This window comes from Manduca sexta, chromosome 10 (genome assembly GCF_014839805.1).
Source record: "Manduca sexta isolate Smith_Timp_Sample1 chromosome 10, JHU_Msex_v1.0, whole genome shotgun sequence".
Taxonomy (NCBI): Eukaryota; Metazoa; Arthropoda; class Insecta; order Lepidoptera; family Sphingidae; genus Manduca; species Manduca sexta.
The window spans coordinates 6,384,521-6,410,125 of record NC_051124.1 but is presented as its reverse complement, the minus strand read 5'-3'; the positions used below and the strand labels follow the sequence as shown (position 1 = coordinate 6,410,125).

The 25,605-nt window shown below is 35.5% G+C and overlaps 1 protein-coding gene across 2 annotated transcripts in view; it reads left to right on the top strand.

Annotated features, from left to right (window-relative positions):
- The window catches only part of LOC115455849 (monocarboxylate transporter 4), a 67,357-nt gene extending 53,889 nt beyond the window's left edge, over positions 1 to 13,468 (top strand). The window contains exons 3-12 of one of the 2 annotated variants that reach the window (XM_030184597.1): positions 730 to 899; positions 4,512 to 4,662; positions 6,924 to 7,042; positions 8,864 to 9,031; positions 10,763 to 10,922; positions 11,201 to 11,342; positions 11,509 to 11,640; positions 11,709 to 11,883; positions 11,961 to 12,113; positions 12,180 to 12,712. In XM_030184597.1, the coding sequence (XP_030040457.1) occupies positions 776 to 899; positions 4,512 to 4,662; positions 6,924 to 7,042; positions 8,864 to 9,031; positions 10,763 to 10,922; positions 11,201 to 11,342; positions 11,509 to 11,640; positions 11,709 to 11,883; positions 11,961 to 12,113; positions 12,180 to 12,712 (1,857 nt within the window). In that variant the 5' untranslated portion in view covers positions 730 to 775. Of the gene's footprint in view, positions 1 to 729; positions 900 to 4,511; positions 4,663 to 6,923; positions 7,043 to 8,863; positions 9,032 to 10,762; positions 10,923 to 11,200; positions 11,343 to 11,508; positions 11,641 to 11,708; positions 11,884 to 11,960; positions 12,114 to 12,179 lie in introns of those variants that run through there. The other variant, XM_030184599.1, reaches the window with a different exon arrangement.
- The last annotated feature ends 12,137 nt before the right edge of the window (positions 13,469 to 25,605 follow it).

Below are 25,605 nucleotides of genomic sequence, written 5' to 3'. Positions count from 1 at the left end.
AGTTGCCCGACAGCGGCGCGGCTGAATGCGCCCTTAGTGTCGAAATTGGCTAATTAATATGACGCAGTCCCGTGAAGCAAATAATTCTATGAGTGGAAATTCTGTGCACGCGCATACCTATTTTTCACCAACGTAAAGCTGTTATTACACTGTATGCAATGGTTATTACCTATAATGTACTACCTTTATATGTTTATAGTACCTAAGACCTATGGGAAAATTTGCGTACTTGACAGTGGCTAAAAATAAATTGGCTTTGTTGTAATTTTACAGGCAGAATCCAGAACCTGACTAGTGGGGATAGATTATGGTGGGTTTCTTAAACAGTAATAACCATTCATCGCGATATGTCTAGTAACTTTTTGGGAACAAATGGAGCGCAACTATGACCTTCTCTAACCGCTCTTGACGAGTATTCGAAGTATGTGCCGATAGCCATATTTTCTTTTATTTATTCTTCTCGCACCAGAGTGCGATGTGAAGAGTCTGAACAGTCGGCATATCACACTATACAAACATGTTCCAAAAAGAAATTGACTTACTTTTTCAGACAAGTCGCCTACTTCACGCAAACCTTTGGCAAAACACACTAGAAAAATCCACACAAAGTATTATTATTAGTCGAACCTAAAACTCCCCTAAAGTTTCGGCTCTGGAAATCCAGCCCCACAAGGCTACGAATTTAAGTTACGATAGCTACACAAGAAATGATGTACGTTGTTACTGTAGGTAGCGTGGGCGCGGGTGCGGGTGCGGGTGCAGCCATGGCCGGCTAATGGAGCCGGGCTGGTGGTCGCCGTCGCTGTCGGCCTCGCCGCCGCCGCCGCCCCGCGCCCCGCCGCCGCGCTGCCGATGTCCTCATCCATACTCCACCAGTTACACCTGCTTACCCCATTATGGTGAGTTACCAAATCGTATTTAAAATAATCTGACTGCCTCAGTGGCGAAGTTGTATTACGGCACGACTGCAATGCTGGGGTTCAACTCCTAGTTCGGTCAAAGTGTGTTTTTCTACTCAGAGTCAGCCTGGAGTCTGGAATTTGTACCCGATCTCACCCACTATGAAATGAGATGGAATATGTACGGCATAAAATGGGTACACCAGTGCGCCTCTGCCTAGCTCTTCAGGGATAAAACGCTTGTGTGTGTGTGTGTAATTCTATTTAATAATACTATTATTATAAGGCAGTTATGAGTTATCTGAGCATCTATGTTCATAAAAATAAATCATATAATTACGGTTTATAGAATATGGACCCAAATGATTTGATTGCTTTTCAACCTGAATCAGGTGAGCTCCCTTCTATGCTCAAGTAAATCATGCGAAAGCATTCTACGTATGGAGAAAAGTATTCCACGAGAAATGGAAACTTTTACTTTAAGTAGATTGAATTTTTGTAAATGCTCTTTTGAAAAGTTTAGATTAAGATCATTTTCATAATACGTAATGAGAGTTTACACGACCTAACTTTGCAGAATTGGAATTAGGAACTCACAATAAGTCCGTGCTAATTAGTTGGGTGGCGGCACACTACACGAAAGTTGTCATGACAAGAAAACTTTGGCATCTCTCATTCGTGGCAGCATAATAATAAAGTAAACCGAGTTTGACGAAACAACAGACATTTAATACAATAAAGCCTAAACAATTTTTGTGCGGCATGCCAACACCCACCCGTATAAAACTGCCCCTCTTTTTGTCCTGAAATTATATTTTTGTACAAAAAATCTCGCTGAGTCATGGCTATAACATGATGGCGGACAATACAACAATTCCTAGATGTACCCATCAGGAAAATCCTCAATCATTCTTTTATATGTTCGATTCAGCTTGTAACTTCATATGACTAATGATAAATAATGTCTTGGTAATGTAAAATCGCTTGTGTGTAGTGGATTATATTTATTAAAAAAGTTATTTAATTTTAGGGCAGAGAGGTAAGAACTTAATAGATATTTGTCTGCGTCTGTAATAAAGCAAGAGATGAGTTAACTGTGAAATAAGATGTTACATGATCGATACTCGTAACTCGACAAATGTTTCCGTAATCAGCATATATTTGTTAGGTTTCTAAGTGAGTTTTTATAGTCCGTCGTAATTCCCAATACGCGCGGCTTAAGACGTATATTAGTATGAGGTCAAAAACTATTTTTGAATCTTGCGTGTACGTTTCATTTATTAACTTCACAAATATTAGGAAAATGTTTGATAACAATAAAACTTGACAAAAATCTACTATCAAGTTAACACAACATACTAAGTACTAATTATAGAATATATGAAAAACAAGAATGTTATAATTTTAGAAAATTATTTATCTAGTATCATATTATTATTATTATTTAATTAAACGGTGAAATATAAAATGGTGAGCCGTGACGGCAGTCTAAAAGCAATCATCAAAGAACTTTGTTCAGTTTCCATATTCAGTCCAACAGCTCGATGCTTAACACTGAGTTATCTTTCATACGTACCTCGATTTTTTTTATTAAGAACTAGTTTTGCTCGCGACTCTGCCCCCCCCCCCCCTATCTGCAGTCATTAGGGGATAAATTTCCAAGAATCCGTTCTTAGTGCACACTTACGTTTTATTTTGGGAATCTTTTGTGCAAAACACTAAAGACGTGCTCGGGGGCAATACGGCAATTACTGGAGTAACTGGGCGATCAATTACTCCCAAAGATCGTAAATAATGCGCTGGTGATTAGCTGAAATAGCATTCCGAATTGCCCAATAAAAATCTTAACATCCCTACTCCTTCCAGCACACATACCTAAATCTTATTTATTTTTACTAACCTTTAAATGAAATCCCCAAACTCTGTATCTGACTTCGGGTCTGATAAAAAGAATCCTAAGAACTTTTGTTGAGAGATGCAACCTTATACAAAGAACGAAAAATATTCCGAATATGCCACATAAACAGCAAAAAAATGTATATGCTCGGACACGGACTGCCAAAAGTAAAATAAAGATAAAATAAAGCTGCTTGCATATGTTGTAATCTGGGGTCCCGGCGACGATATTTTATAAAATACAAACATATTAACTTTTATTACACTAACCATTTATAATTTAAAAGAAGTTAGTTAATTTCATTTATGGTTCTATTTTATATCGAACATCAAATTATGCCTGTACTCAATATTAGAAAATAAATGCTTTTACATAATAAATCATAGAATGGACCATTAATAAAATTAAATTTAAAAGCACAAAAAATCCACAAGAAATAAAAAAAAAGTGTTTGTCGTTTAAACTCATTATAACTATATTAATATTTTGACCCCATGCTTGCGTCGGGCGACCACTTCACTCATCTTCTCGGTCCGAAGTTCGGAATAATCGTACACATGTTCTTATTGTACGTGAATTTGATTTTATTTGGTATTATTAGACAGACAACAAACAGGCATAAATTATTAAAAAAATAATAAACCTTGATAGTCACTCGCCTGTCCCTCGCCTATCCAGATTATATAACCGAATTGTAGAAAAATCTGATTGTATTGACATATTTAATTACTCGCTTTCTATCTTCAAAAAGAAAATATTGAACTCGCTTGTTGTAACCTAAATTTAGTTTTATATTCAGTCTTATATTTAGAATATACTTACTGCACTTATGGTGCAGCCAATTGTTTATTGTTATGTATTCAATATGTTCATGCTATGACAGCCTGTAATTAAAACAGCACTGCAGCAATTACTTATGAAATTATTAAAAAAACAAACTATGTAAGGTGTATGTTTTGTTGGCTGTTCAAATAAATAAATAAATACCGATGATTCGAACAGTGTTATGGTGAGTACGAAACACTAAATCGGTTAAATACGTGACCTATTTCAGATGTAAATACGCGCCGAAATATTCTTGTTACCATCTGTAACGTTTTACCGCACTAGTCATCACGATGCCATTATTCACTCATCGTATAACGTATGAACTAGTTCCGTAGAACTAACGAGATAATAAAGATCAAATTAGTAAAAGGTATTAAACGTTATTTTTTCTATATGTTATCTGGGCAAAGGGCCTTCATTGATATACACACATCAAGTTATTATTAGGTAAACTAAAAAGATATAGAAATAAAAAACAAACTCACACTACGACTTTACTGCCGAAGAGGTAAGAAGAAGTGCAAGCAGGACACCCACTTTTCCCCATGTGTTTTGTTCAACGATGTGATAACGGCGAGCCTATCGCCATATCGGGCACAAGTTCCAAACTCCGGACTGATACTGAGCAGATAAACCCAATATCACTTTGGCCTACCCGGGGTTCGAACAAGGGCCCTCACATATAAATTGTTGTTTGTATATTAGGACGTAAGTCACATAAGTAAACTAAGATTTAGATGAACATATACTATATTTTATCCCAGGATTACGCACACCACTTTTCACGACAAAAGACTTTTATTAGGACTGAGACTCAAGCTAAAACGAGCCCCTATCAACTAAAGTAAGGTGTTGATTGTACCGGCAGATAAAAAGTTTTTTTGTAGATGGCTGGCCAGATGGTGAAGAAGAGTCATCAGGAGGAGCGCTGCGAGAGCGCGAGCTTCGCTCCCTCCACCGCACGGTGCCCGCGCTGCGTCGCCGCGAGCTCGACACGCGCGCCATCAAACACCACTTCTACCCTGAGGGTGGATGGGGGTACTCACATCAGTTACTAAACCAGATTTTTTTTCCAACATTATACAAATTAGGCGTCGCTTAGGTTTGCTCAACAGTTATTTTAGAAACTATTATTTTAAGTCGTGTTGTGTGTCTCTGCAATAAATAATATCATCTGCGCTGCGCCCATATGAAACAGGATGTAGAAAACCGAGACTAAAGATTGGACCCAACTGTGAAAAATAATAAACAAAAATTGTTCTGATTTAGAAAATACATGTACTTATGATAATGTAATACAAAGACATGAAGACAATTTCGATACACTCATTCGATACATCTCTAGAAATAGCCGCAGAGATTCAATGTTAATAGTAATCAAAACCCAATTACTTACGGCAAAGCGTGGGGATTGACTTGTGAAATAAAATTTAAATAAAGTTCACATTAAAAGCTCCGAAACGTTTTGAAACAACCTCATTAAATAAAACATTTTTAATTCTAACATTTCGGGCACTTTGCAAGGTCTTTTCAGGAGAGAGTCTGCCAAACGCGGTATACAGAATTAAATTAAGCAAATAGACATTATGTACAAAAACACACCGGTTTTTTAACACACTCGCTTACTTCTGTTAAATGCTGTACATATAGTATATGTGGATATACATAATATGTATTATATGTGATTTTATCATTTTCAAGCGTTGTGTCTCAGACAGTGACTATACATTGTGTTAATACAGGATAATACTTATAATCATAAATACAAAATTCACCTGTAATTTTTTTGAAATTAAATAATTTATTTGATCCTGTAAAATTTTATACATTATTTAGATTTCTTTAATATTAACCCTACTACCGGTTCGGATAGCGGTTCTCATCGAAAAAGAAAGGGCAAGAAACTAGTATTTTTATTATCAAAATCTGTTTATAATATAACCTACAGTGTACGATACAGACAAAAAAATACAATTCGTTTTTTTCTCTTTGTTGTTTAGAGTAGTTCATTAATAAACTCACAAAATAGGTATACTTCCCATACGAGTGCACAACCCTCTTTAGTATAAAAACTTGATTTATAAAAATTATTTTCATGTTTAACTTGAACGAAATAGAAAGACTTCGCTCGCAAGTAGGTACGGCTATAAAATCCGACATCTGATGGTTGTCATTGGATCAGGCAAAACTTTCCGGAATACTTTTTTATTGGCTCTTTTTATGCGTGGCGATAAATTGAGCCTCTACATTGACATTATTTTCAGAGTGGATTTTCTACTTATTATGGAGTCTGTTTAGTTGCATTCTTTCAAAATAACCTACAAAAAGTATGTAGAGTATGTAGATACAATCTCACATAACAGTACGCATCGTGATCACGCTTTTACAACGTCACTACGAGGTATGGAACATTCGTCCGTAAATTATAACAAAATGCGGTGACATATCGTGTACAACATGGAATTATCTCACAAATCTTATACGAAGGTTAACTGATTTAAAAACCACATTTTTATTTACCTCACATGTTCTGTGATGTGAATATTAACACGGTTTATTTTAAACATGTGCATGACAGTATGTTCTTTAAACGAAAAATCAATTTATATTTTGGCCGTCGCCAACATGCCGCGGCCGTTAATGATACAATTTCCTGTTCACACCGTCCACGTGAAAATTATAGCACGCTTACACGAATAAATATTCACGTGTTTGTAAAGGATGGTAAATAATTACAACTTTTAGCCATTAACAACTAAAAACCACTTATCATAATAAAATTTAATCCGCTGTGGACAATTTATCGCCTTTATTTTAGCTTTCACACAAAATAAACAGCAAACTAGTTTTATCAGCTGCAAATTAAACGCAGATTATAATTTAATATTCTAATAACATGCGGGTTCCCTCGCCACGCTTCCCTTTGGTTTGTTAAACTTTTGAAAAACTCATTTGCATACTCTTGCGATTAAACCCACAATCTCATTTAAGAAGTAATTATATTAACAACTAAGCCACCTCGGTTTCATCGCCACAAAACTGAACTGCTACGTCTTCTCTATTGTTTAATTTTAAACAAGATGTATGAGTTAATATGAGGCGAGGAGTAAGGTAGTAAGGGAGTCCCTCACGGCTAATTGTCTTATTTACATAAGCATCAAAATTAAGCAACCCGAGGTTTTCCCGCGAGGATTGTTAGCGTCCAAGTGGTCATTAGCGAGGGCTGTATATCACAAAGCATTATAACCATATTTAAATGTTACCGTAGTTTGATGAATTGACCTGAAGACACATTTCAGATGGATCGTGTGCGGAGCTGCTTTTCTGGCTCACTTGTTGTCTACAGGACTTCAGCTAGCATACGGAGCGCTACATGTTTACGCCCTGCGACACCTCGGACCATCCGCTGATCACGCTGGTAAAAAAATATTATTGCATCGACACCGTATAATATACATAATTTACTGCAGCATTACTAAAAGGAAATAGAACGATTTATGAATGACAAATATAAAATGTACACGGAAGGAAATGTGTATGTGTCGACTAACTGAATATAAGATTGAGGAAGAAAACAATTTTGAATGCGTGGCACAGGCCGACGAGAAGGCGGTGAGTGTGGAAAAGTAATCTATCAACGGGAACCCTCCGGTAATATTTAAATAAACAGACGACAGCGACAAACTTTTTCTCCGACTACGCGAAATGAAAGCATAATGGTGTTATACAGAATAAAGGAGTTCATCGTGAGAACTTTTAATTGCTATCATTTTTTCAAATCCAGTTTAATAAATTAAGTCATGTATTAACTTCTAGAAGCGTATTTACTAAAGATTTTTCATGTTACTTATTTATCATCAAATTTACGATAACCGGTTTTGACAACAAAAATTAAAGAGCGGTTGTCAACCGAAGTTTCCTAGACGACGGTATTTGCGGTAAGAGCTGATTTATCGAATTAATTTTCCAAGATTCAATACCTGAGTTGAATATTAAGAGGCAGAAGTAATTTGGGTGAAGAGCGCGCTCTTTGTTGTCAGGATTGTGGGCGGTGCGGCCGAACATAATTCTGTCATGTTCGGAACTTAGCTAAGTTATGATAACGAGTTATGAACGTTCGGAAATAAATCGTAGAATCGATCGTAGACATAGATTAATTCAATAGTTGACACTTATAAATCGAATCCTATTAGTGAATAATTAAAAAGATTTGATACATGTTTATTGCTGTTGGAATCAGTTTTATTCGACGTTCAATCTTAATAAACTTATCGTATAAATAAGTAGTAACGATCTTGTTTAAGCAAGGTAATACGTGTTACGTGACAAACATTTCGACAGCCGTACAGAGCGTGCCAAATAAAAACTGTTCTCGGATAAAGTAATTGTGTTAAGTGAACATTTAAAACGAGGTACTGTATATCTAAGTAACCGCTTTCTTGTATTTAAATGGATGCATTTTAAGTCTAGAGCATATCCCAGCCTAATTAGCATACCAATGTGGCACGAGGTAGTGAAACAATTTTTTACACAGAAGCCGTTTTTTTTAAAATATTCGGAATAAATTATGCGAATATTTTTGCCAATAGAGTATGAAATTTCATGGAATAAAAATGCAACTGATTATTAATTATATGCAACTGATTACCAATATTTTTTATTAATTAACTTACTATTTACAATTGTATTAATGAAATAACTATCATTAGTATAACAAAAATAAAAATCCAATTTTATATACACAAAGCTAAATTGCACCCGATATTCGCGTTCACGAATATTGAAGTCACATATTCGTATTTGCGAATGTGGGAAATTGAACATGCGTTACATCACTATTACACAGCATGTGGAAAATGCAAAGTCTATTGTGCCTAAGTGCCTCTATAATGTTCAGAACAACAGCCCCAGCTAATCACCTCGTCGTATCACAAATAGTATGGCTAAGTTTTAATTAGGGTGCTAGTATCAATATTTTACCTTAATATATATCGTAACACGAGTAATCTATGCTAAATATTTTTTGTAATATTTAGCTTTCATTAATAACACTTAAGAAAATATTTTAATAATAATGCTCATAAATAATGATGGTATCAGAGTTGACTTCGAAGAGCTCTTTCATGTTCACATTATCGCGCTGTCATAGGAGAGGTCCCGAAAATATTCCAAGTGATAAATGTTGTCAGTGGCAGGAGGGCCCGTTTATATCATTTTTGAGGTGCAATTTATGGTACAGTGTGGGCCGGCGCGATTTGCGTGGGTGTGTCGCGAGCTGCCGGAGCCGTAGTGGCTGGTCGGCGGAGGTCACCACGACTGGTTGCCCTGCTCGGCGGCTTGCTGCTCCCTCTAGCTTGTCTGTTCACATCATTCGCGACGCAGTTGCACCAAACGTTGCTTAGTTATGGTAAGTAAATCACATGTATTAGGAATAAGTATATTATAGTTTTTATGGTCTTGCTTTTTTAAAAGACAGTATACTAAAAGATTCAAAAGACTTTTTAAAGTAGCGAGTAAGCACAGTTTTTGCGGAATAATCTAATCTTGACCGCTAATGTCGCACCGCTTCAAAGCTGCTAATATACATAAAATTGTATTAATGGTGCAAATACGCGCTCCGAAAATGTTAGGGAAAACTCCGCAAAGGAACGCGGGGGATTAAATAGCCTCCGTGAAATTCGACAGGCTACCGTCCTACTTTGAGCCATAGCCTCCAAGGTAGATAAATATCCAATTTTATCACGCACGAACCTACTCCGTGGAATCTGCGAGAGAGAATTAAGTGGCTCGTGTAAATAAGACTTATTTTGTTTTGTTTCGGTAACACAGTTCGTGCGAATGCCCTAATATTCAATTCGAAACAATTAAAGCTTCTTTTGCAGTTTTGGTCTTGTGGGAAAATCATTGATCTAAATAAAATATTTTTAATATGGTTCTAAAAAATGTTGAACTAAATGGTACAATTAATTTAATAATATAATTTCATTTATAATTGATAATTCAACATTAAAATTAAAAATATATTCTACAAAAAGTTTCAAAACTAAAATGGCGACTGTATCTAAAGAGTCAGACTCGCAGTGATTAAATATTTACGTTTAACTTAAACTTTAAACAGTTTTCACTACTAACTTAATTATTTTAGTTATGTACTGAATAGAATTAACTAACATTTTAACGGCCTTTAATCTGACGATTAATTAGTTTTAGAATAAGTTATTCCAAATATTAATGACTATTTCAACAAAACAACACAACCGAAATAAGCTTATTTGAATTTGTTAAATACAATATTTAGAGGAGGTAGTAGATGAACTAGAAAAAAAATTTGGAACCTTTGTTTAAAGTAAAAAGTACACTGATGGTGATGTGTTTTTATCGCGGAAGGGGTAGGCAGAGGAGCAACCAGGGCACCCACCTTTTGACAAATGTGTTCCATATCATCTAATAGAGGGCAAACCTATCGCAATATTGGCAACTCCGGACTAATACTGAACAAAAAAAATCTAATATCACTTTTCCTGGCGCGGATTTGAACCCGGGACCTCATAGTGGTATCGTACCACGCACGCAATGCAACTACTTCAGTCGCTATAAACGTAGTAAAAAATAATTGGAATATTGTTTTAAATAAATTGGAAAAATATTTCTATATCATCCATCTCTGAATATAACAAAGATATTCAACTAGGGGTTATCATAATAATTTTAATCCATTTACAAGGGCATTTTGACATCGCGTTACTAAACGAAACAACATACTTATCTACTTGGAAATAATATTTTACAATAAGTTAGTTGAGCCGTAGATGTAAAATAAAAAAGTGTAAGTTTCAAACAAAACAAATATTAATAAAAAGGAATTTTAATTTTACGCGCCCTAAAGCCTCTACTACTAGTCTAAGAGAATTCGTTGCAGCGGCATCATCATACTTTCAATCAGAAATACATCCACGCACACGTCATATTCGCATTAAACCACAAAATGATCATAAAATTAGAAATCTAAAACCAGGTTTTTTCGCGTAAATATTACTTATCAATGGATGATTTTGGCAGAATGTCAGCAAAAGTGAAGACGAGTATGTGGTTTCATTTAGTAACGCAATGTCAAAATGACCCTGTATAATTCCCGCAGGCGTGGTGCTCGGAGTCGGTTGCGGATTAGTAAGAGAGGCGGCCGGGCTAGTGCTGGGCGCGTATTTCCGCCGACGTCGGCAGTTCGTAGAGCTGGTGGCTCACGCGGGCGGCGGCGTCGGAATAGCGCTCTTCAGCGTCGCGTACAAAGAGGCGGTCGGGTATGTCGATATACTTTTATGTGTTTTAATACGTATATTTACGCTAAGCAATTTTATTACATATTCATATAAGAGAGAAGGACTGTTATACGTTACCCAGCTTTATGGTATCAAAAATGCTGTATATAATAATAATATTAATTATAATCGGAATCGTAAAAGTATCAGTTATTTCTAATATCGTATATGGAATTGTTGTTATAGTGGATTGAGTTCAATTTAGAAACTCATGAAAGACAGGTTTGTTCCTAGATTTATATTTACTTATTTTGTTTTAGTAAACTCGGATGGCGTTTAGGCCTCCAAGCGGTGACTGGTGTCTTAGTCCTGGCTTTCTTCCTAAGTGCTGTATATCGAAGCGCTTCTTTATACCATCCACAACGGCGGGCGATTTTACATCTCAAGAATCAACGCCGAAAGGTAAATTGACTACATTTCCCCTAAATTGAAACTTCTAAATTATGCGTCGCCGAATAGTCCAACAAAGGTACTTTAAATTTCAATTTAGACGCCCAGAAATCCCATCGACCCCTCTAATTGAAGCTGGCAATGAATTAGGGCAAAAATAATATTTTACGTTTTGCAGGTCAAAGAAAAAAAAGGTCTAAAAAGGCCCCCGCTCATCGATTTAAGTCCCCTTCAATCTCGACCCGCAAAAGTTTTGTTGTTAGCAGCAGGATTAGCAGCTTTTGGACTTTACACTCCAGTGTTTTTCTTGGTGGGTCTAATTTACGAAATTGTGATAAGTTTCCTTTTTTCATTAATAAAGAGGTTACTTTTTTAAAGGCTCTACAAGGATTTCAAGAGGGATTAGAAGAAAGTGCTCTGGTGTTATTGCAAACGTTTTTGGGATTCGCTGCGGTTCTGGGTTGTGCCGGCTTCGGGCTCGTGCTGGTGCGGCCGTCAGCGCAATGTCTTGTTTCAAAGCAGTATCTATGTCAAACTGCTATGCTTGGGATCGGTGAGCACTCCTAAACTTTTCCTATCAACACCATGTTAGTATTCGGTATGATTAAAACTATTCGAAAATGTTTTCAGGAATATCCATGCTCGCATTAAGTAGTGTTGAAGGATATCACGGGTATGTTTTGTTCGCGTGGATGTACGGACTGTGTCTCGGAGGATTTTTATATTCAATGAAAATGTTGACAATGGAGCGAGTGCGCGGCCGGCACTTCACAAAAGTTTGGGGTGAGTGTTTTTCACAATCATTTAAATATGTCCAATTGTGATAATAATAGATTTATTTTCGTACAGGTTTTGTACAAGGAGCAGAAGCTCTACCGGTGATAGTGGGCGTGCCAGTGACCGGGTATATCAACCAACATATTCCTCGCGCTGGCTTCTACTTTTCGACTGCTACGACGCTGGCGGGTGCCTTACTGTTGTTCTTTGTTGGATTTTCCAAGCGAGAACCGGAGCCACCACCTCCCGCACCGGCGCCAACTATATCCGAAGCTTGCCCGTGTGTGACTCCCCCGCCAAGATGCGAGCCGACCTGGTGCGCCTGCAGTGCTGGTGGCGCCACCGCGTACTGTGCGTGGACTGGCGCTACTTGTACCACCCGCTTGCCCAAGTCTTTGTCGTACGCTGCCCCGCTGGACCGCGTGTGTTGCTCAGCCGCCCACTGCCCCGACTGTTACCGACGTTCAGTACCTCTGCGCCCTTCACGGAGCGTTCCTGAAGGCCTCGCAAATCGAGGAGCCACGTGGACTCGCACCGGCTCGTGCCGGTCCACGTGTCGGCGTCGAGAACATCACCTCATAGAACAAATCACTACATCTGTATGATATATAATTAAAAATGTACGAATTTCTTATACAATCGCCAATTTCATTGCGGTGGTATTTGATTAGTAAAAAATGTAAGGTGTAAATATACTTTTTGTAGTGGATAATATCTTCCTGTCAAATTCAGTCAAGAGATAGTTGTATGCAGTTTATAACAAAGCAATAATTCCATCGCACAGTTATTTCCGATACGCTTTATATCGAAATGAGGATGTGACGGTTCCTTGACTGTTGCTCGTACTTTACGCTTTGTATGAACAAGTGGTAATTTTAAAATTGTATGATAGTGTTCTTCTAATTCTCAAAGTACTCGTGGGACCTTCGTCGATATAGTTGATAGCCATATTTTATATGTCGTAGGAATAACACCTTTCAACAATGTTTCCACTAAATTTTAACGATAAAACATCTTTCTAAAGTCTGTTTGTACTATAGTTATTGTGCCTACGAGAACTACGTATAAACTTTCTTGTTCACTCATATCCATAATAATAATTTGGCATGAGGGCTGACGTTATAGTCATACTTTTGTAAAATATAATTATGTTTCACGGAACAAGTCAATTTCCATAGTTTATTCATAATGTATTGTGACGACGTAGAGCTCGTGTTAGCAGGATTCTGTTGGTTATTGTTACGGTATATTCGATTGTTTAGATGTATTGTAATTATATTTTAATGTTAAAAATATTTGTTGTTTTTTACCAAAGTGTGATTTACAATTTTAGTGATAAATAAAATATAAGATCATAGCAATCCCCGACTTTTAATATCAAGAATAACACCAAGAAAATTACAATACATAATACGGAATTACTCGAGACCTCACAATAGGTAGCGCTAAAGAAACAAAAGTAAACGTTTATAAAAAGCTGAGTTGATTATGAAGCACAGTAAAGAGATTACGGGACTCTGTGTTTGCCTTCCCGCAGATCGCGCTACGCTCCGCGCCGCGTCTCGCCATGCGAAGGATGTTGCCACACGGAAGTCCGGTAGTAAAGTTCCAAGACGTCGTCGCCAAAACGATACCCGCCGCTCTATCAATTCTTTTACCATTCTTTACTATCCCACAAAGATATTATCAATAAAATCCATAGCATCACCACACAATAAATATCCGCTCTGAATACAACTCATAAGTTTGTTCCGTAATTTTCACAAAATTGTACATAACTCTGGCGGGTCGTAATTTGATTCCATACGTCACACATTGGTATGCGATTTTATGTCTGGTTGGTCACAGCTGGTAAAAATTTAAAACGCATTAATAAAATACGCCGCCTGTATCATGTATGATTTATTTTCATTATAAATATAACTCGCGGTATCATTTATTTATTTCCAATAAAGGAAACAGCGAGAGACGCGCATTAAACTTTCTTTGTGGTTGTTAATGGTGTGAAGACAAAGGAAAATTTTCCAATCTCAATGGATTTCACTTTAAAGATCTGTCAAGTTCACACATTGCTTGTAGTGTTTACACTTGATGTTTCCTGTTAAGTTTATACTATGAGCAAAACTAGTTCCTAACGTAATAAGAAAACTGTTCTGGTTTAAAGATTACAACACGTGCTCAATGTATGACCATCGTATCTTTGTTGCTTAAAACTAAAACTGTTTTACAAATGAACGCACTGCGCAAAGAAGTCAAAATGCCACCCAACTTACACGGACTTATAAATTGGCATTAACAACGCCTACACATTCACAAAATATGAAAATCCTCAATTTATATTACCGGAATGTTGTTGCGACACGTCTAATTATGGAGACGTGTATGTCATGTTACATTTTGTCATTGACTAGCTCTGCATTTCGGTCGCGTGGATTTTCTGTAAAGGTAGCCACGGATGGCCATTTTGTTTTAGGGTTAAAAGCTAATGTCGGTCTACATGTTACTGAGCTACTACAAACATTTTATTGAGTAAATTCCGTACTTTTAACACATTAAAATTGTAAACCAATTTTTTAGTCTCAGTCATGAAAGCACAAGAAAAAATTAGTATAATTCGGATGGTACTCTGCCATATACATGCAGAATTATATGTACCTATATTCCCATTTAAACATTTATGTACAATATAACTTGATGAAAGGAATAAAAACCACACATTTGTTAATAATGACATATTACTTTGACACAGAAACCCCTATTAGAGTTCCGGTGTCAAATTCTTAATGTTTCCAAAACACAAGTTGGTATTCACAATGGGATAGCGTTCATCATATAGGCGGTTGTAATTAAGAAACAGGGTGCCCACGTGCACAGCATATATTTACACAAGATTATGTTAATAACCTGCCCATGGTACCCCAATTGTTTTGGTAAATACAAATAAACGTCTTTCGGTGACCTCGAAAAAGAGTTTAGTATTCATGCATGCGTATAGCTGTACTTACCCCATTCCTCGTTTTAGGAAAAACAACAAGACCTAGATATGTTAATTTTAATCAGAATACGATTCATAACCCCTCATAACTGCTAATGAAGAAATATCTAGCGGAAAAAATCAGTATTTATTCTTTTTATATCGCTGTTTACTGAGATTTATTGCTTTTCCCATCTAAAAATCTTGTCCTTCTTGACTGTGTTCGTGGCTTTATCCGTGATAGGATTTTCTTCAAAGAAAGCGATAATTTATTGCCATTTTCGTTTACTTACCCAATCACACTTTTCGGCCCTCCGAATTACTTTGTTCAAGGGTCTTCAACGACAAAACAGTCGAAATTGACGACATTTTTTACAAAAATGTGACTTGTCCGAGATATATTACTTATTACAAGAATTTTATCAGAAATAAAATAGTCAAACTCTGTGTATAAAACATCCCAACATATACCATATTATATAACTCATACACCGCTCACTAGATTTAAAATACACATTATGTTGTTACTGAGATTAAATTGTAATGAACAAGCTTATATTAGGAGCATTCACACTAAACAATAATGTTGTATTAAACAGCTTCATTACATTGATAATATTCACGACCAGAGACTTTAAATTAATTGACAATATCAAAAGAAAATACATTTAAATTATTCACTGTTCCTCGTCTTATTCAAATCAAATTATTTCGTAAAACTTTCGAGATAGGAATTTCGCCGTAGGTACTTATTATTCAGATGTCGACCGGCCTATCAATTCCCTTTGCTTCATCGCACAGATACTTTGGAATTCATTATTTTCTTTGCGAATAACCCGTCAAATCGGGTACCTACCTCGCTTAAAGTAGGTAATGAGCTCAATTCGGCAATTCCATTTACATGTTTGTAATTCTGTATCGGGTGTACTGATCGATTGTACGTATATTCCACGTACGTTTCGCAAATCGCGTTTGGTACATAAATACTTCAAACGACTACGTTTTGTACGGGGAATCCGTAAAGAATGTTACTTTCAACTGTGAATATTTTTTTATTTAGCGTACTAATGTTTATCAAGATGTCCTCCTTACGATATCTATTTTAAAATTAAGTATTTACGATTGATGAGATTTCGGTAGAAATGAAATAGATGAATAACAGATTATTACTAAGCAAATAAAATAAGCTAACTGTAAAGGTAATGCTAATAATTAAATCAATACCTACGTTGTTTAGTTGTAAATAAAATTAACTAAATTTATTGATGATCTATTTTTAACCCAAAATTCCTTATGGTATGTATAAATCTAGTTTTGTTAAAAAATCTAAATTCCTAATCAAGGAAGTAAGTCAGTGTAATAAGTAACAAGTTTGATTAACAAATGAAAGGGTCACTATTCGGGCGGGTAATTGCAGTCATTAAAACAGAAACTTTGGCGCCAGAGGACGTAATGTGTCTTTAGTACCCTTGTCTCTTGTGGTTGAGTTGTTTATAAGAATCCCGCCGTTACTATTGAGTACATAGTGTAATTTTGACATTGCGTTACTAAATGAAACCACCTACTTAACTCCTCGAAAATAGCACTTTACAATAAGTTATTCTCATCGTAGATTTAGTGAAAAAAAACATTTTAAACAAACTAAGATCAATAAGAACTCACGCACGCTGCACTTACAATTTCAAAATTTGCGGTTACGTCACCTTACAAAGTGATTATGGTTTGTAATTTCTTACATTGCCGTACGTTTAAACGTGGTTACTATTTGCTATGCAAATTTATAATTAGATTATGTATAACAAATACTGCTTATGACCAAATAAACTTTATATAGAACAATATTCTACTTTTTTGTATAAACATTGCAGAAAATACTTTTAAAAAATCAAAGAAACTATTATTGACTCTACTCGGAGAACATCAATGCATTTAAATAAATTTGTATGTAGCTATAAACATAAAACACTTTGTAATGTTACTTTTATCATCATATTCTGCCATTTAGTAATTAATTTATTTAATCGTTATTAATCATTCAACCGAATCATTTAATAAATATTGGATTGTAAATAAATTAACACTGTTAATGCAATATCTGTTTATTCTTGTTAAATTTTATTACTAAACTATTAACCAATCGAATAGCGTCGGACATTGGGATCACAGCAGAAATAAGTTGACAAATCATCACATCTCAATGAGGGTGGTCGTTCACTGCTTTCTATGTTTTGCTGCAGCCTGGCGAAAACAACGTAATCTTTCAAATTTGTAAAATATCGATAGTTTAAATTATCAAAGAAAAAAGACTTATTCATTTTAAATTCCATCAAGATTTTATTACTACAATGTTTATAAAATTGGAAGTGAATAAACTCAGGTCCTTTAACTTAAGGTCATTGTATGAATTAAGAAAGATACCCAAAGAATATTTTAAATAAATATCTCATGTGTATTGCGATTCGCGTTTAGCTCATTATACATATGTATAAGAAATCACATCCCAATATTTAAAAGTCATGGTTAGCAAATAAAAAAGTACTTTAAAGTTCTAAAATTAAAGTGGATTCATATTTATGGAATTCCAAAAGTCTTTAAGGTTGATGTAATTTTATTTAAACGGCACCTAGTTAAAAATAATATTTTCCATATAAGTACATAATATTTTTATTTTAAACTTTTCAATACTAATAAAATTACACCTCACAAGTAGGATTGAAGTCGGATTTTATGATTTTTAACATGTTTATACAGAAAACTGACTAAATATCAAATTATCATTAAAAGGTTGCGTGTGAGATGTTTGATCAAAGGAAAAGTATTTTTATTACATAGCTAAAGGTTTTTTGGTAACTTGGGACTACATACTTCACGTACATGCGATTAGACTGTGTTATAAACTGTTATTTCAAGAGACATTGTAACATATTATAATGTTGTAGGGTGACGGGGGACCTGAACTTCTTTGTAATTTAAATTGTTTGGTGGTTTTTCTGCTGTTTATGTAGTCGTAAGGCTTACCTCCTACAAAACGTCATACGAGAATATATCATTGGTATAAATATTAAATATCAACATTAACTACAACGTATTAACGAACTAAACACAAGCACGATAAATACAGAACACATTTTAAGCATAAATATAATAGGTATTTAAACTTATGTACAATATTAAAGTATAATGCTACTCCCATTTGTGAGCACCGCAAAATAATCGCAATAAGTGCCTTGTGCAGTCACTTTATTACACTACGATGACCCGAGTTAATTTCTGAGATGAGTACTTTAAAGGCTTATTAGCACAACAAAAAAATAAATTTAGTTTAAGATCTTAATTAAATACGATACAGACATTTTTCTCTTTTCCCACACACACACAACATCACGCATTTATCCTTGAAGGGGTCTGCAGAGGCGCAACCAAGGCACCCACTTTTCGCCAAGTGTGTTCCGTCCCATGATGAGCGAGCCTATCGCCATATCGGACACAGATTCCAAACTTCGAGCTGATACTGAGCAGAAAAACCCAAATATCCCTTTGCCCGACCCAGGATTCGAACCCAGGACCTCAGAGTGCTGTTGTACCGCACATGCAGTACAACTACGCCACCGAGGCAGTCTCTTTTCCTGATGCTATCCATCGTAATGTGCGTGTGAACTCATGCTACTTACGCGTTCTGTAAACGATTAGGGAAAGTAGGGCGCGTCTTCGTGGATGAAATGATCTTTAACATCCCGTAATATTTTAAGATAATAATTAAAATTTGAAACCCATTTTGTTCTTCTCAAGCAGAATAAAATCATTCTTACTTTATTCCATAAGAATTGCATAAAATATGAAATAAAAAGGGTTCCAAGAATTGCTTTTTCAAAAACGATTTCAATATTCTATTCCAATTTACATTAAGTGGTTCGTTTTTAACCTCCACTACTTTTGCTGAAAATATTAAATGGCTCTTATACAAACTTGCAGACTGATAGCATTGTACTTACATATTTTATGAGCAACGTTATTCAGTGGATCGCAATGAAAACGCTTTTCAATTAAACCGAGCGGTGAAATACAGTTATTTTACAACACCTAGCAGACATTTGTTAGGACAGGACAGCTGACAATTAGAATCGGGCTCACGATTTATAGAAACCTTCAGCTTCTACACTTCAATTTAATCTTAACAGGAACAGTAATTTGGATTGTTGATAAATAATATTAGTAAGTATATGTAAGTACACATTGTGAGAGTTTATTTATAAAATACTAGCTTTTGCCCGCGGCTCCGCCCGCGTTATAAAGTTTGTCAGGCTAAAGTTTTCCGTTATAAAAGTAGTAGTTTCCCGGGAGCCTATGTTCTTCCCAGGGTCTCAAACTGTCTCCATACCAAATTTCATCTTAATACGTTGGGTAGTTTTTGAGTTTAATACGTTCAGGCAGACAGATGCAGCGGGGGACTTTGTTTTATAATATATTTTTTTACTTTTTAAGTGAAACATTCCCGTCATACATCATTGTTGCATAACTTTAACCGTTTACGCAGCGCAGGCAACGGAAGCTCTCAAAACTCATAATTTTCCCCGGTTTTGCAACATGTTTCATTACTGCTCCGCTCCTATTGGTCATAGCGTGATGATATATAACTTTGAGCACTCCACAAACAAAGTACCTACTATTCAACACAAAAATATTTTTTTCAGTTTGAATCGGTAGTTCCTGAGATTAGACATTACTGCTCCGCTCCTATTGAATATAGCGTGATGATATATAGCCTATAGCACTCCACGAACAAAGGGCTATCCAACGTAAAAAGAATTTTTCAGTTTGGACCGGTAGTTCCTGAGATTAGCCACTACTGCCTCGCTCCTATTGGGTATAGCGTGATGATATATAGCCTATAGCACTCCACGAACAAAGGGCTATCCAACGCAAAAAGAATTTTTCAGTTTGGACCGGTAGTTCCTGAGATTAACCATTACTGCCCCGCTCCTATTGGGTATAGCGTGATGATATATAGCCTATAGCACTCCACGAACAAAGGGCTATCCAACGCAAAAAGAATTTTTCAGTTTGGACCGGTAGTTCCTGAGATTAACCATTACTGCCCCGCTCCTATTGGGTATAGCGTGATGATATATAGCCTATAGCACTCCACGAACAAAGGGCTATCCAACGCAAAAAGAATTTTTCAGTTTGGATCGGTAGTTCCTGAGATTAGCGCGTTCAAACAAACAAACAAACAAACAAACAAACAAACAAACAAACAAACAAACAAACAAACAAACTCTTCAGCTTTATATAATAGTATAGAAGTATAGATTATACAATGTACAGTACCGTATGAAGTTATCATAGTCATTGACTTTCATGGAGGTAAACTATAAAAAGATAAAGTTATGCGTACGTATAGAGTATTAGTATATGTAAATCATGAATATTAATTCCATATTCATGTAGGTATATTTATATGTTTGGATTTTAAATAGTAACAGGTTCTAACTTCACTTATCATATTAAAATTCTTACTATTTTAAACTGACTTCTTTTTAATGCATTGACGTAAACACAACAAGCGAAATACTCGTCTTAAATCCCCATACGATTCAAACTGTTAAGCTTTTAGAAGTTACAATACGGAACACAAAACATTTCACAAAACAGCGAGCTAGAACGAAACAGCGTAAAAGTCGAATGCAGTGATTTTATCATATTGTCGCAAAAAGCAAACATGGTAATATTTAAAATACCAATAAGGCACTTTTAAAATGGGTTTTGTTGCGATAATTTTATGTGAAGAACATTAAAATTTTTAAAACGTCTGAATTCTAGCAACAGCAAACTTAGGCACAACTCCAAATGTAAATTAAAATGACGACGTCCAGACGCCAGTTAGCAATTAGCATTACTATTACATGAATGGGATAGTAGCATCGAAGTGTATTGCTCGCTGACTCTATTAGATTTGCTCTTTGCTGCCAAACACATCAATGTTGCATATTGACATTTGACGACCCACTTCGGTAGAATAGTAGCTCGCCAGTCAGTTATGAATGCTTTGAGTGCGGACATAAAGGCATGTAGCTAATTATCTATACAGAATGATAATGAAGAAATAGAATAATTTAATAAAATGAACGAGGATTATATGTAAGTTCCGCTAACCCGTACTAGATCAGGCTGGTAGACTAAAGGTGAAACCCTTTCAGTATTAGAGAAGGTACGTCCTTACAGTCAGAAAATATAGAATACAAAGTGGGTTCTATTATAATATTTTTAACAGACGATATCTCAGAAATATTATTCATAAACATTGCATCGTCACCTAAATTAAATTTGCTTGACTAAAAATTGCTACCGTGTAATATCTGCATAAACATGTCTACCTAATTAGCAGTAACCTTTAATAAAAGTAATTTTACGCAAAATGTGCCGGCAGATCGCTGCTAGGATAAAATTAAGCTAACCCATCTATATGTATAAAATGTAAACAACTTTTCTCCCACTTCTACGATACATCTACGCAATAACCCAAATTTGTAAATATCGATGACGCGTAAATGTAATGTCCTAAATAGCATTCAAAACATTACATCTGTAGCGAAATTATGCTATAATTCAATATGTTTTATAGCATTCGCTACTAACAACCGGGTAATGTCCGAGGTGATAAAAGTCTAATAGTTCAAATTAATTTGTGAGTCATAATAATTTATTGTTTCCATTAAACTAGGTGGCTATGTATGTTTAAACCATTCGACCCAGATATGATCCATAGCTGTATATAGAGGGCGGTCGGGTGTACCGTGTCTACACCAGAATTGCGTTGTGCCCAGCCACAGGATTATGAGACAGCCAACTACTACTGTAAATTTTGAAAACGACCAAAACTACCAAATATGCAAGTACACAAATGTCTTTTTACTTTTTAGTTTAGGACTCTGAACCCCCTCTTACTCTACCTCTGGAAAATGACTGCTACGCCAATTGTAGGATCACACTATTAGTCCATTGAAAAGTTACATTTGGAGTTGCGTTTTTTAGAGGACGCAATTTTATTTTTTTGAAGTGTAGGGGAGGTCAGTGTAATGCTAAAACCAAGTTTGTGGGGTCGCCATCCTTGTCCCACGGCCGCCATCTTGAAAAAAGGGGTTGAAATGGTTTTTACGATGTATCTCTTAAACTATTTATCTGACAAAAAAAAATTATAAACATTTTTTGTTGCAAATTAAATTCTCTACAATTTTGGTCCAGTAACTTTTTGTTGTAGAATTATAAATAAAAAAGTTATAAGCGAAAATGTTAAGAAATTCAATGTTAAGCAATGTCCATTGCAACGTCATCAGAACGTGTGTTTATAAGCTTCATAATACTTTTTTTTGTACTCTCATTACGTACAACACAAACCCGCGGTTGTCGGCTTGTACGTGAATTACTTGGATCCTGAATCGCTTTGGCACAGATGAAGCAATTGTTCACAAAATCAAAGTCTGGCTCCGGAGCTTCTGAAACTGAAGATAAACTACTGGAGCTGCTGCTGCGACGACGAACAACATTATCGGTTCGATTGTCCACGTAATAACAATAACACGCAATATGTACAGTAACTTCCGAAACAGTTCGTAAAAATTGTTTTTGTGAACAATTGCTTCATCTGTGCCAAAGCAATTCAGGATCCAAGTAATTCGCGTACAAGCCGACAACCGCGGGTTTGTGTTGTACGTAATGACAGTACAAAAAAAAAGTATTATGAACCTTATAAACACACGTTCTGATGGCGTTGCAATGGACATTGCTTAACATTGAATTTCTTAACATTTTCGCTTATAACTTTTTTATTTATAGTTCTACGACAACAAAGTTACTGGACAAAAGTTGTAGAGAATTTAATTTGCAACAAAAAATGTTCATAATTTTTTTTGTCAAATAAATAGTTTAAGAGATACACCGTAAAAACCATTTCAACCCCTTTTTTCAAGATGGCGGCCGTGGGACAAGGGTGGCGACCCCACAAACATGGTTTTAGCTTTACACTGCCCCCCCTACACTTCAAAAAAATAAAATTACGTCCTCTAAAAAACGCAAGGTAAGGCCTAAAAATGTAACATTTCAATAGACTATATCGGTTGACTAAACAGATAAAAAAATCTTGTCATATTATAATTACTGCTCGTCGGCTCTCGGCATCAGTTACTGTCAACTGTCATGTGCGTTGATTAAAAAGGAAGATATTTTTATCGTTGTTATTTCGCGCGTAAAGTTAACGAGATGTTCCGAAATTGGTTTTTGATATATTAAGTTAGGATTCCTGAAATCTATACAATTAAAAATAGGGTCTTTATCCGTAATAAAATATAGAAACTATGTTTTTGTACATTTATTTGCACGTTTATGAATATCTAAAAAGTTTTTATAAAATTATTGTACTTTAAATCTCAATTGTTATAGTCTACTGTGCGATGTCACTCCCCCACGCCGCCCTGACCCGTATATGTATGAACTGTGAATAAGATATAACTTTTATCCAGGAAAATTGAAGTGTAAACGCTGAATAGAGGTTAACCTTCAGACTACGGCGATCAACAGTTCATATTTTTCCTCGTGGGAGGCGAAAATATTACACAAAGATATATTTATCTTTCCATTATACGAATGTCAAAACGAGCCACTTGCTTTCTAATGAATAATGTCGGCCTCGAGTAATGTGTTGGGGAATAAATTAGATTTATGTAAGCCAACTATCTGCTAAATAATACGTTACTTCGATTAAAACGAATAAAATGAATGAAAATATTTGTACATTAATGACGACTTTAAAAACTTGTCCGCATTTATGTCGGTCCGGCAACGCAAAAATAGACACACTCAGATATCATGTAATAATTCGACTAGGCTTCTATTTAGATTCCATCATTTTCTCACTAAAATGAAATTGGAACAACTGCATGCAAATTTGTAAATTCCAGCATTCAACCAACAGATTCACGCAGCGGCGGCCTTATTGCTCATAAATTCACTGAATTTTGCGCTTGCTTAAAACATTTTATTGTCCTCCTGACAGCACTGCTCCAGAATTTATGATAAGAGCTTCCATAGGCCATAACTCCATCAGTAGACTATAACTAGCCTATAAAAATGTACGATTCAGAAATAAAATTAAAAACACCTTTTAATATACGACGCCATCAGTTCCCGTAAATTTATAGGAAAAACTGCAGGTAAGAGCCGTTAGACATAAAATTTTTATTACACCCTTTGCACAAGGCTGTCCTTCAGGCTTAATGGCTAAATTTAACACAACTCGCTGTTAACAGGGTAACGCCTCGTCTATTTGTTGTAGAATCATGACCTTCGTGTTTTTGGCGGTCGCTATCTCTACATTTTATTGACGTAGACTTTTCTTGTCTTTTTTATGTTGTAATATCATAAACAAAGAAAAATGTTGTCTGTTATAATGTAAATTCATGTTTTTCTTAAAATGGTTTTTATTTATCTTGTATTTTCCAAAACAAGCAATTGCTAATTGAAACTTAGAATTTGTATATACGCATGTGGATCAAGATGACTAGCAAGTCATTAATAAATAATGAAGTTAATAGAAATAAATCGATATTGCGTGAATCACGAAGGATTTCAAATATTACAACGTAGATGGGTGCTAGGGGAGGGTAAATAAAATAGACCGTTCAATATAAGAGTTGAGCGGGCAGGTGAACGAGATCAAATCCCACTGGCGGCGAGACACGATATTCTTATCGCAATACGATATACCATTTTATAGTATACGTACCACGATTCGTCATAAAAATGGGCAATCAAGTCAAATTCCAAATAAAGTTGAATAACAAATTTCCCATGAGACGTTTGAAATATTACTAGTTAATACCAGCTTGAAGGGTACACCAATAAACATATTAATAAATGATTAATTTAATAAAAAAGAGAGCGCCAAAAACAATCATATTAGACAAAGCAATAAGACATCTGTTTCAATGCTTAATTTAGATAAAATACTACGAAAAATGATCTCGATTAAAATTTCGTAGAGTCAAATATTAATATGTATATAAGACCACCCGGTAGTGTAGTTGTGTTACGGTATGACTGCAGTAATGAGGTATCAGGTTCGATTCCTAAGTCGGACACAGTGATATTGAGTTTTTCTACTGTGTATCGGCACGGAATCTGGAATTTGTTAGGTTTGCCTCCTATACAGACAGCGAAAAGTGTATGCACCACTTTCGCCTCTGCCTAACTCTTCCAGGATAAAAGGCGTGAGTGTGTGCCCAAATATTAATATAAAATACTAAGCTCTTAAACGATGAAATTGAGACGGTGAACGAAGCCATATTATGTCGAACTAATATTTTCAATGCTTTGTAAAAGTGCCTATTGCTACCTATGGTTGCATCTAACGTAAAATACTAATTGGAATAAAATTAAACCTAGAGCCATTATTCTTACAATTATTTTTTCCTTTATCGTCGACTTTCTTCCCTTATTTCATAAAGACTGCAGAGCAACAATAAGCGTAGA